Source organism: Lissotriton vulgaris, chromosome 5 (assembly GCF_964263255.1).
Source record: "Lissotriton vulgaris chromosome 5, aLisVul1.2, whole genome shotgun sequence".
Lineage (NCBI taxonomy): Eukaryota > Metazoa > Chordata > Amphibia > Caudata > Salamandridae > Lissotriton > Lissotriton vulgaris.
Genome location: NC_141693.1, coordinates 1392820085 through 1392832238, shown reverse-complemented (window position 1 = coordinate 1392832238; position 12154 = coordinate 1392820085). Strand labels below are relative to the sequence as shown.

The 12154-nt window shown below is 43.5% G+C and overlaps 1 protein-coding gene across 1 annotated transcript in view; it reads left to right on the top strand.

The window, feature by feature from the left end:
• Nucleotides 1–12154, top strand: part of LOC147712642 (cytochrome P450 2G1-like) — a 227150-nt gene that overhangs the window by 80216 nt on the left and 134780 nt on the right. Inside the window, exon 3 of the mRNA XM_086923337.1 lies at nucleotides 5007–5156. Coding sequence (XP_086779463.1) covers nucleotides 5007–5156 — 150 coding nt within the window. The remainder of the gene's footprint in view (nucleotides 1–5006; nucleotides 5157–12154) is intronic.

Sequence of the window (12154 nt, the reverse complement as noted above, 5' to 3'; positions counted from 1 at the left end):
CGTGTGCTATTTCTTTTTCTCACCCTTGCCAGGTACCAATGTCTAACAATTATTTAGCTAAGTCTCTAAAGATGTATTCTTTGATCATTATTTTCCTACTTGAAAAGTCTTTGATCACTCTGTACTGGTACCTGACTCACAAAATATTGCATAGAGAAAGTATTGAAACTTTTCGCGAGTCTGTGGTTATTTTATTATAAGGTGAATTGTTATACTACCTATTATTCTAACATCCTTATCCAAATCACCTAAGTGATTAAAGTAAGTAGAAGTGATAAGGAATTGGTAAGTTATGATGTTCATGTATAACAGGTAAAACCACTGATAGGCAGGAAGAGAAAATAGATTACCGGTTCGAGGTGTGTAAGTTTATGGGCCCAGGTGAGTATGGTATTTAGGAAAATATCCTGAAGTAGTAATATTGCGCAATCACCACCGCCCGCTCTAGGACTGTCAAACTAAACTGTACCGCTGCTCGGTGCACTTTAAAGGCTCGTATGTGAGCCTTAAACTGCACTGCTGTGGAACCGCCAGTGCACGGATAATTCCAAATCTGACTGCCTGCATACACTCCTGTGCAAGGGGCCAAGACGGGGTCCAGTTGGGTCTATTTACTTTTCTCGCCACCAGCAGTTCGCCAGCGGTTTCAAGGAGTAAGAACCTCCATGAGACCACTGGCAATGAGGAAAGTTTAATATGCTTGGCGGTGATGAAAGGGCAGCACAAAGCACATCGACGGCTCAAGACCACTGTGCCATTGCGGTCCCAGGGTGCTCCGACCACCCAAGTTGTAATCCAGCAGTCAGACCACCGGTGCAGTGGTTGCAGAAGCGCCACCACTGTGCCACCGTAGGCCTAAAATCTTTTAAAAACAGTACAAAAACAATTGACATATATACAGCACATATATGCTTGCCAAAATGTGTGATTCAGGCATGCATTGTTCAGGCAATTGTGTTTTAAAGTCATGCATGGCTAAGTTATGAGTTTCTCAGATTTCCACGTGGTCCAGACAGCATGGTAAAGGCCATTTCAGACTGTCAGGGCATAACTCTGCCGAGCATTCCAGTAGCTGCAGAGTGTTCACCACTGGAAGAAGCATTACAGGCCTTACATAGCCGTTCCTGTATTACAAATAGCGTCGTCACTGTGGCTGCTGCCAAAGGCTGCAGCCTCCAGAAAGTAAAGTATTTTTTAACATCCCAAGGCTCCCAGGTGCCAATGATGACAGGTTTATTACACCCTTTAACAGGGCAGTAGAAAAGATGTAGGTAAAAAAAAGTGCACAAATGAAACTATTACGAAATCAAGACATTGAAGACATAAAGAACTAATCCTGAGGGAATACTGTGAAAGAAGGCGTCAGGAGTGAGGAGGTAGTGAGAAAAAGAAATCAATTCCAGTTTTGGATGTTTTAAGGAGTGGGACAGCATCCTGTACTGGACCGCAGACAACCATCTCAATTAAATTGTTGATAAAAGAAGGATTAAAACAGGGGAGGGGAAGAAAGAGCTGGAAAATGTCTGCCTAGTGTCAGGACATTTTTAAAGTAGAGGTCAGAGAAGCTGGTAAGTTGTTATAGATAGAGAATAGCAGCAGATTCAAAACAGAGGATCGGGGAACATCAGGGCAGAAATTGTTAAAGGAAGAGTCATGCGCTACCTGTCTTGTGCAGAGCAAAGAACGTCAAGTTTTTTAAAAATGTTCAGTGAATTGTTTTATATGATGTACATAATTTCCAAACATAGCAGCTCATAGCCTTTGCTCATGTGCAGTGGAAGTTGGCCACAAGTCCTAACCTGACATTGTCTAAACCTTGTGGCCAACCCAATCTGCGTGAACCTGTGCACGGCGCGGGGTGGCACCTATGTTCAGTGCTTAAGTCCATACACAGTGATGCATGCAGTGAAAGGCTGGGTGCAACTGGGGTTGTCCATCTGTGGAAGTTTGGGGACAGAGCCTGGTAGCAGAAAAACTGTTACAGCTCAGTAATATGTTTAAATCTTTGTATTCTTTATTGCCCTATCTGCAGTCAAGGCTGCCTTCTAACATCAAACGTGTTGTGGAATGGCTCTAATAGGAATGTTCATCACTCAAAACAACCACCAACTTCCCTTCAGACTTACTTTTAAATTGATTTGGGCCACTCTCATGGACTTGCCAATATTTTAGCACAGCTAAACTCATGGTAGTGTCCATCATCGGGCAAGCATTAGAGCACAATAAGCTCGCTGGAGGACTGAGAATTGCAATAATGCAAGCAATAGTGGAAATACAGCACCACACTACAGCATTCTGATGCAGATATTTTAGCCTTGGTGTATACCGGTCATTAAAGGCACGCTCCAGCGTTAAGTGATGGCCTTTAACAGTGTAGCAGACTTTCATGCCAGTGTAACACAACTACAGAGGGCTAAAAGGCTATTAGAACATTCCACCTCTAGAGGACAGAATGTTCTAGCAAATATGAGGTCTTTGTTCATAGCAACAACTGTGAAGGACAACATTGGAATGTTTTGAGCTCTGGGCTTCTATTGGTCATTAGAAGCCCAGAGCACTCTATTGTTTTCAACGGAGCGCTCAACATTCCAATGTTCTAAAACTCATTACAGACAGGCCTGTTGGGAACTATTAGTGGTGTCCTCCCAATTTGACTAACAGTCAGTCAGTCAGTCAAAATATATGTTTATTATGACCGTAGTCTTTAAACAATGCAATTAGAATAGCACAGAATGGAGTATGACTTATTATTTTTAAAACTTTGTCCATATACGAGGTTCGTACACACCATTATCAAAAATACAAAAAATCAGTAACATTTACAGTTATCTTAAAACTTAATTTGTCTAATAAAACCTATTCCTATTCTTATTACTCCGTACAATTACAAACTGCTAAAAACTCATACAGTACTACATGTTATTCTGTATCTCTCAGTGCAGTCAGAGACACCTTTAAAAATTTCCCGAGGGCAATTGCGATATCAATGTAGGGGATTTCTGTTAAGAGACTGGCTGCCTGTGATCTTGTTTTTACATCATATTTTATGAAGACAGGACGCAACAAAAGTTTCCTAAGGTCTAGGAGTGTAAAACAGTCTAACAAGATATGCAGCGGGTCTCCCTTTGTCCTCAAGTAACACTTGCAGTGACCTTCCTTATCTAACATTTTTGCATTCAGGTCTCTGCTTATTAACCATGGGTTGATCCCGATTCTAATTCTGAGGATCTCTTGCCTGTATCCGCGATTGGGTAATCTGTCGAGGTAGGGGAACCAATTATCAAGGGACCACGCATTTAGCATATGTACCACTGATTTTTTCTTTCTTAAATAGCCTCTATCAAGCATTTTCGAGACTTCTTTCCCTCTTTGCTTCAATTCACCTTTGGTACTAGTGATTTGCAATGAGCTCAGGTCCCAGTCGAGCTCAAGAGTGTTACAGATTCCCTTCACTTTATCCCTACTGGACTTCGCCCATTTTAGCTCGCTTTTCTGGATTTCTTTGCGACACCAGTATGCCACTTTTTTTGTTTCAGGGTCTTCTAATCTCTTCCAGAATATGTTCACAGCCATCTGGGTTAATATCGCCCAGGACTTTGTGCCTATTTCTGTTCTGATGGCTTGAATCATAGCAGATTTAGGAAGTGATAGGAGCCTTTTTATGCAATTTCCCTCTATGACGTCCCAGGATCCCTTACCGCTCAAATAAAGGATCTCTGCGCCATAAAGAACTTGGGGGGGGGGATCATTGCCTAAAAAGCTCTGAGCATTGGCCGGTGTGACATCTCACCATATTCCCTATTGAACCTTTTAAGTCCGCAAATGGAGGAGAGAGCCTTTGCTTTTTGCGTTTCTAAATGGGTGTTCCAATTTAGTGTCCTATCGAACCAAATACCCAAGTAACAGTACTCATTTACTGTCTCTAATTTAAGGTCACCTATGTACCAGCTAAATCTGCTTAGCTTTTTCCCGAAACATAGGGTTTTTGTTTTATCCAAGTTGATAGTCAAGAATTTTTCAGCACAGTAGGTATTAAAAGCATTAAGCGTTCATAGCAACAACTGTGAAAGACAACATTGGAATGTTTTGAGCTCTGGGCTTCTATTGGTCATTAGAAGCCCAGAGCACTCTATTGTTTTCAACGGAGCGCTCAACATTCCAATGTTCTAAAACTCATTACAGACAGGCCTGTTGGGAACTATTAGTGGTGTCCTCCCAATTTGACTAACAGTCATCCTATCACCACCTGAGGCCCTTAGTGCTTTCTTATACTTCAAAGGTGCTCAGAAATTATCTGCTTATGAATCTATGTTTTCAATATCTTAAATATATGTTTTGCAAAATATTCTTTGTTTAGTGTCGTTTCTGATGATGGTGGAATCCTCTGTGCTGCAAAGACAGATTGAAAGAATTGACCTGGGGGGGACCTATTTAGCTAGATAGGAAAAGGAGGCTATGTGATCAACAAAGAAATAAATGAAAGAGAGATACTTTTGGGCACAGTCAAATACTTTTTAGAATAGTCTTCCCTCCCAACAGGCCTGAACAAAAGCTATTCTAGAAATCGTTATGGATCTTGATTTGCACTCTAAATTTTGTCTGAGTTGTATACTCTCTTTGTTATGGTCATGCAGGACAGCACCATACCTGCAACTGGAATGTGAATAAATAAGATGGGTCTCTATGTCTCGTTTAATTTGGATAGGTTGCTCAGGAATTTTTTTAGAGCACTTGCATAGAAATCTTTATTCCATTAGTGAATAATGGAGAAATTTACTGATATTGGTTCTCCGATCATATGTTTTGTATTGCGATAACTTGTATTATCTTTATGTTGTAGCTTGTCCACCTAAGATATCCGCCTTGCTTTAATACAGATTTAACAGACACTTTTTACCTAGTAGACATTCCTAGGTCTTCCTTCAATACAGTTGTCTGAGCCATCTTGAAAGAGAAATATTGGCATAGTGATAATAAAATCATTTCTCTCTTATTTTATCATCTAGGACCTATCTTTTCCAATGGATCGCGATGGAAGGAGATCCGTCGTTTTTCTTTATTGACCCTACGGAACTTTGGAATGGGGAAGAGAAGCATTGAAGAGCGGATACAGGAGGAAGCCCGCTATCTAATTGAAGAGCTGAAAAATACTAAAGGTTCATCTTTTTATATCATGGTGGATAAACACACTGTAGTCGAGAAATGAATTGCATAAGTATTTATTTGCTTGGATCTGTACTCCTTCATAGCTCAGACATGACACTTTTAATTCCAATAAGTTCATTACAATGGATGTATTTTAAAAGTTATTTTAAATAATGTATAATAATCTCCAACATTTTGATTTTGCCTCGACATTGACAAGAGAGTGAATCCTTTCGCTGTTGACAAATATTACTGTAATTATTGAAAAGGAGCTATCCACTGATCCTTTATTGTCCTGTCAGTATAGGTTTCAGTGTGCAGTTGTGTAACATTATAAATATATTTGTAAACGTACTTTTAGAAAGTTCGCTTTTTCCTGCCGAAAGCCCATGGAGGCCTATTTTCAAGAGCCCACACTGTCATCTGGCAGCTGCATAGCCTATTTGATGAAGTCTGTAAACTGCTGATATAGCAGGACAAAGGCCTTGGACATTGAGAGGTGCCATTCGACTACCATTATGATGCGTCTCTTACAACGCAAGTCGTAAACACGACTTGAGCTGGAGGGTGCTCAAGAACAAGGAATATTTAATTTACTATTCCAACACCTTCCCTACTATCCACGGGGACTGGTGTTGGAATAGTAAATTAAACTATTCCTAAGTCAACACCCTACAGCGCAAGTCGTGGTAACGTTCACCATCTTGGATTTTGGCAGTAAGGGGCACTGTGGTATTGTCTGCAGTAGGCCACACAGAGACAGATTAAAAATGTGGTAGGACTACCACTGGGAATGTTTTCTCTATTGGTAAGGGAGGGGCCAAGAAACTATTACAAACACAAGCTAGTACCAGGCATAAATATGGCTCCCTTGGGAACCTTCTACAGAGCACTACCGGACCTGTGGGAGGCAGAAGGATTGCAGGTGATTGAGGCCTCTGAGAAGACTTGAAAGGCTAGACCTGCTCTCACTTGTACCAGCCTCCTGTGTACACATCACATGCTCATGTATACATTTTCTGACGTCTACTACACTGACTAGTAAAATAACAGATACTATCATAACACCAAACAGCGCTTTGGCAGCAGAAAATTCATTTGCTGCGGACAAACAATTCTCCATACAAGAAAGAGAGAATTAGAAGAGTAAGTGACAGCACTAACACACACTTACACGAAAACAAACTTCAACAGGAAGCTACGTGGGCCACTGATCAATTGCTCATCTCTAATGCAGAAACCATTCTATATACTTGAAGCAACACCACTGTGAGAAGGGGGAGAAAGGGGGGTGCAATTAAGACAGCCGTAGGCACAGCTATCTATCCCAGATATCAGAAACCCACAACACCTACACACCATATTGACATTTGTAATATATTTGGAGACTTTTGTCAAGCGTTAAAATCCACTGAGTGGAGTATGATCAAGACTCATTCTCAATCTCCCAAGCCATACCCACAATATACTGCACCTCAAGAAGTTTCGCTGGCTCCCTATCCACAAGCGCAGCCAATTCAAACTCCTCATAAACACAGACACATACAAAGCCCTTTATAACACAGAACCTATGAAATAGGCACCACAATGGGACCATCAAAGTCAGTGCCTGCACAGCATGGACTGCTGCAGTCCATGCCGAACAGGTACTGGGGTGCATGCACACAGGGTGGCATATGTTATATACATGTATGCATTCCCATGGCGCAGAGGCACAAGAGGCCAGCCGCCATGAAGAGAGTGGTAATGAGGAAACTTGTAATATGCTTGGTGGGGTATCAGCGGCAGTTGCTGGGTACAAGGGTGGCCCGACCGCCCTGGCCAACTAGAGCAATAATAACCACCATGCCATAACGAGTCTGGTGATGCGTGGACCTCCAGACTTATAATAAGCCCCTTAGTCAGAAGGTAAAACTTCCAACCAGAACAAACCTACTCTCTGTGTCTGATCTGTCCTCCAACGCAGTTGGGCTCAAGCTGCAGCTAGATCCCAAACAAGCTCAACCAGAGGACTGCTGTTGGCAGGTAACGTTTTTTGGTGCTATTTTCATTAAAAAAATAAAATATAACATGTGTTCCCCTTATTGGATTTTTGTTTTGTTAATGTTATTCTGGTCATTACATTATTCTTTATTTCGATACATTGGAATGGGAGTTTTCTTTTGTTGTGTTTTTGACTATTTGACTGTTTTGGTACAACTAAATACTTAACACATTTCCTTAAGCTAAGCCTTTCTGCTCTGTTCCATAGCAACTAGGGGTTGAGCTCTGGTTTAAATAACTGAAACCATTTTGAAGATAAAAAGAATTGTAACATTATTCCACTTTCTCAGAAAAAACATTTAAACAACAAGGGTGAGGTCACAAGAGTTGCATTTGACATGCAAGTTATGGTTTGCATAGCTATTGTGTGCTATGGATTATGGTCCTAACCATAACTTACAATTGCGAGTGTTTTTTGGATGTAATTCATAACCCTTTTTTCACTTTAACTGTGTGTGGGTTTCTTTTTTGTGTTGCAATTCTGAGGTCACCACATCACCACTCATGTCACAGATGGCTTAGTTGTACCTGACAAAGAAAATTATGGAAGAAACACACAGTGAGATAAACACAGATATGGCACAGGAGGCGTTGGCTATCTTGGTCCAATTGTGTGTAAGGCTTCACCAGATGACAGTTCCTGTGACCAACTCCAACTATGCACAGTTTGACCACTCACTGCTTGTTGGGAGCAGGGCCTGCCCTGATACTCTACATCCAATCGCCATTGCACATGGCCATTGGTCCAACTTTTGATGATGTAAGTGATAGTGTGGTAAATCTCAGAAATTCAAAAGGAGTAACAAGACCCACAGAATCTGGAACAACATTCCCATATCCATCTGAATAATCCTAATACCGTTAGAATAAAAACATATGTGCCCAGGCACCTTTTTAAAGAACACTACATCACAATGCATTAATAGTCCACATACTAGCTCCCTCTGTTGTCACTCATTGACTTTATGCATGTCTTTAAACCTGTACAGCACTCCACCGCCTTTTGGATGTGTTTGTACTATAGAATTACCCTATACATACATGCATGAATACCTTAATTAGGAATTACCTAAGAAAATGAAGACAGGCCTACCTGGTGGCATACCGATTATGGACTCTTGCAGCAGGGGCTCCTGGGTGAATTTACAATAAACAAGGATAAAGTGTTGCAAAACAGGTAGGGAACTGTAAGGAAATACTCATTGGGTGGTATCATTTCTTCATTCACTAGCTAGTGCACTGGATAAACTTTGCACTTCAACTTCCACCACCTAAGAGCAATCCTGTACCCAAGAATCGTAGTCATAACATAAAAGGCCCATCTGGAAGAAAAAAAGACACCTGCTTGAAGAAGAGGATGGCTAATTGATTCACGGACTCCTGCTGACACCTAAGGACTAGAACTGCTCTCAAAGTGTCACATGGTTTGCCTAATGTGTGCCTGCACATGGGACACAAAGATGCAAAAAGACTTCCGACTTTATAGGGGGCACACTAACCACAGAAGACTGACCTCAGCCAAAGATCTGGATGGAGGGAGACCTAATGACTAGAAGCCTGCCATTAGGAGCCTAGGGTGAGGGACTGGTCAAAATGAACTTTCTCAGCAGTTGGAGAAAAGTGGAGGACCGTACAGGGTGCTTTCCTAGATCTTCAAAGTGGGAAAGGAACAAGGGGCCACATTATCAAGAACTGCAATAACATTATCGCCACATTAGCGGCAGCAAACTGCCGCTAAAGTGGCGATAAGGGGCTTGATAATAATATGCCCTTGTGAATTCCCATAGAAGCCCAGGTTCACACCAGAACCTGGGCTTCCATGGGAATTCACAAGGTCATATTATCAAGCCCCTTATCGCCACTTTAGCGGATGTTTCCTGCCGCTAAAGCGGAGATAATGTTAACACCGTTCTTGACAATATGGCCCTGGGTTCTTTGTACTCTGGACTTTGTACCCTACTCACAATAACTTCCACAAGACCATATGGTAAGGGTACCCATGCCCTGCCTGGTTATAATTTACAGTTTTGTCCCTCTGGTGAATGAAAATAAATTGACCCAGTGCCTGATTTAGAGAATGGCATACAGGGTAATCTATCACAAATGCTACTGTGTACCCTTTATTACAATGTATCTCTATTTATAGCCAGGCAGACAGGATACTCCATCAAAACAAGGCAGACATCTAGTACCTGAATTACAAGTGCCAGAGGCTATAAGGTACCTGTTGGCTCCTGCCCGACTATGCCCATGCACTGCAGGAGCGAAGAAAGCCCCGTTCCTCTGAACCTACCACTCCGTGGCTCACACCATATATAGTAACATGGGCCAACGGACTAGCAAGGGACAGGGGGCGGGAATGAGGGAAAGACAGACAAGGGATCCTAGGTCTTCTTTCCTAGGGGAAGGGTCCTTCTGCCGGGACCACGTTACTCCACGGACTGTATCACAGGGGACTGGCTAAATCACCATCTGCCACACAGAAAAAACAACAGATGTCAGCAGTTTAAATACATCAGTCCTCTTTCTCATCTCATGCACCCACATACCACCCCATAACACTCCTCCTTACCACTAAACACTGTGATAATCGCCGGGTGGAGTACTCCGTCCTGGAGTATATACGATGTCCAACAGGCAGGCAGGGGGCAAGAGGGCAAAATTAGGGGAAGTAAGGGCTAGGCGGCAGGGGGGGGGAATCACGCTAAAGGAAACTTGGGACCAATGGGGGTCAAAGGGAAAAGGAGGAAAAAGTCGTAAAAACAACTGAAAAAACCTCCGTTTAGTGGTCCGCTATGAGTCTTCCTGGCGTACCGCCAAAAAGGAGACCAAACCAGGTCAACACGGGGAAATAATCACAGCACAACACAGGCTTCGTTGTGCACTAGCCAGAACCCGGAAACGCCCAAACCGGCACTCCGCCTCCGCACAACGAGATGGATAGAATGCACAAGAGGCGGAAGTGCGGGGCAGCGTCAAAAAGACAAAACAACACCAGGAACCACCGGGTAATCCAGCCGGACCACCGATTCCCGCAAGAAGCGCCGGAGCCCCAGACACTCCTTGATCCCAGCCGGGATAAAATGACTCCAACCACACAGAAGGTAAACACAAACACAAAACGAGACAAAACAAAAGTACACAATATCAAAACCCAGGAGCAAACAAACAATGAAAAGGGATCAAGGGAATTCAAAAAAGAAGGGGGGACAAGGGATATCAAGGAATTATCAAGGGTCAAAAACGAAACGGGAAATATCACGAGCCCGTGATTGCTGCAAAGTTCCCAAGGTACTAATACAGCTCCCAGCAAAAACCAGGAACCACAATTCAAGATAACGAGCACCGGGACCAGGGAAAATCAGCCTTTTAACCCCACCTAGCATCACATGGGCTCTGTGTACATGGCAAGAGAAAGAGGACTACGGGGCAGGATCCTAACAGTACCCCCTCCCAACGATCCTCCCCACAGGGCAGGGTTTAGACGGATGTTGACGATGGAACATACGGACCAGACGAGGGGAGTGCACTCCCCCAGCAGGCTCCCATGTACGGTCCTCAGGGGCATATCCTTTCCAGTCTATCAAATAGAAAAGACGACCCTTACGTCTTTCCGAATCCAGGATAGCCCGGACCTCATACTCCTTCTGTCCATCCACAATTATAGGGGGAGGAGGCGGTAAGACCTGTGAAGATGGTACATAGGGCTTCAATAGGGATGTATGAAATACGGGATGAACCCGATAGTCTCCGGGCAGATCCAATTTCATAGCCACGGGATTTATGATCTGTGTTATCGGGAATGGTCCCGCGTACCTAGGTTGTAATTTACGGGATCCCCCAAGCCTCAAGTTCTTCGTAGCCAACCATACCTGGTCTCCAACTTGATAACCAGGTGCGGGGACACGATGTTTGTCCGCCTGCAACTTCATAGCAGCCTTAGCTGTCAACAACTGCTCCCGGGCGATCTCCCATATCTTGCCCAGACGGTTACACACATCATCTATGGCTGGCACATGTCCCGTGGGTTGAATAGCCACCGCTCTAGGATGATAACCTAAAGAACAGTAGAAGGGTGTCATGCCTAAAGCTGAGTGCTGACTGTTATTATACGCAAACTCGGCGATGGGAAGAGCCATAACCCAATCGCAAGACAGCGATGATGTTAAACACCGAAGATACTGTTCCATAGTCTGATTGGTACGTTCGGTCTGGCCGTCAGATTGTGGATGGTATGCAGATGACAATCTGACGTCCACCCGCAACACTGAACACAATTCCTTCCAAAAATGGGAAACAAACTGAGCCCCCCTGTCCGTCACCACTGCAGAAGGCAACCCATGAATCCGCACTATAGAAGACATGAAAACCAACGCCATCTCTCTGGCTGTAGGAATCTTCGGAAGAGGGACAAAATGAGCCATCTTGGTAAACAAATCAACCACCACCAGAATAGCAGTGAACCCAGAAACAGAAGGAAGGTCGGTCACAAAATCCATACTAATGGTGTGCCAAGGAGAAGGAGGCACCTCCAAAGGTTGCAACAGACCCGATGGCTTACTATGAGAAGGTTTACTGATGGCGCATACCGGACAGGCCGCAACATACCCCTGAACATCCTTGGCCAAGGAATCCCACCAAAACCATCTTGTACACATCTCCTTTGTCTTAGGGATCCCAGGATGTGCCACCAAAGCAGATGAATGACACCACTCCATGACCTGATCTCTCAATGTAGGGGGTACAAACAACCGATCCTCATAATACATCAATCCATCCTGAACTGTTGCCTGGGGCAAGGACAACCATGGAGTAAGATCCATCTTACGCAGTTGGTTCTTTACCGATGCAGTAAACACCTCCCTTTCCACTGCCCCAACAATTCTGTCTTCAGATATCATAGGCCTACTCTCCTTCCCCTGGCCCTGCTCTTTGGGATCTACATGGATACGGGACAAAGCGTCAG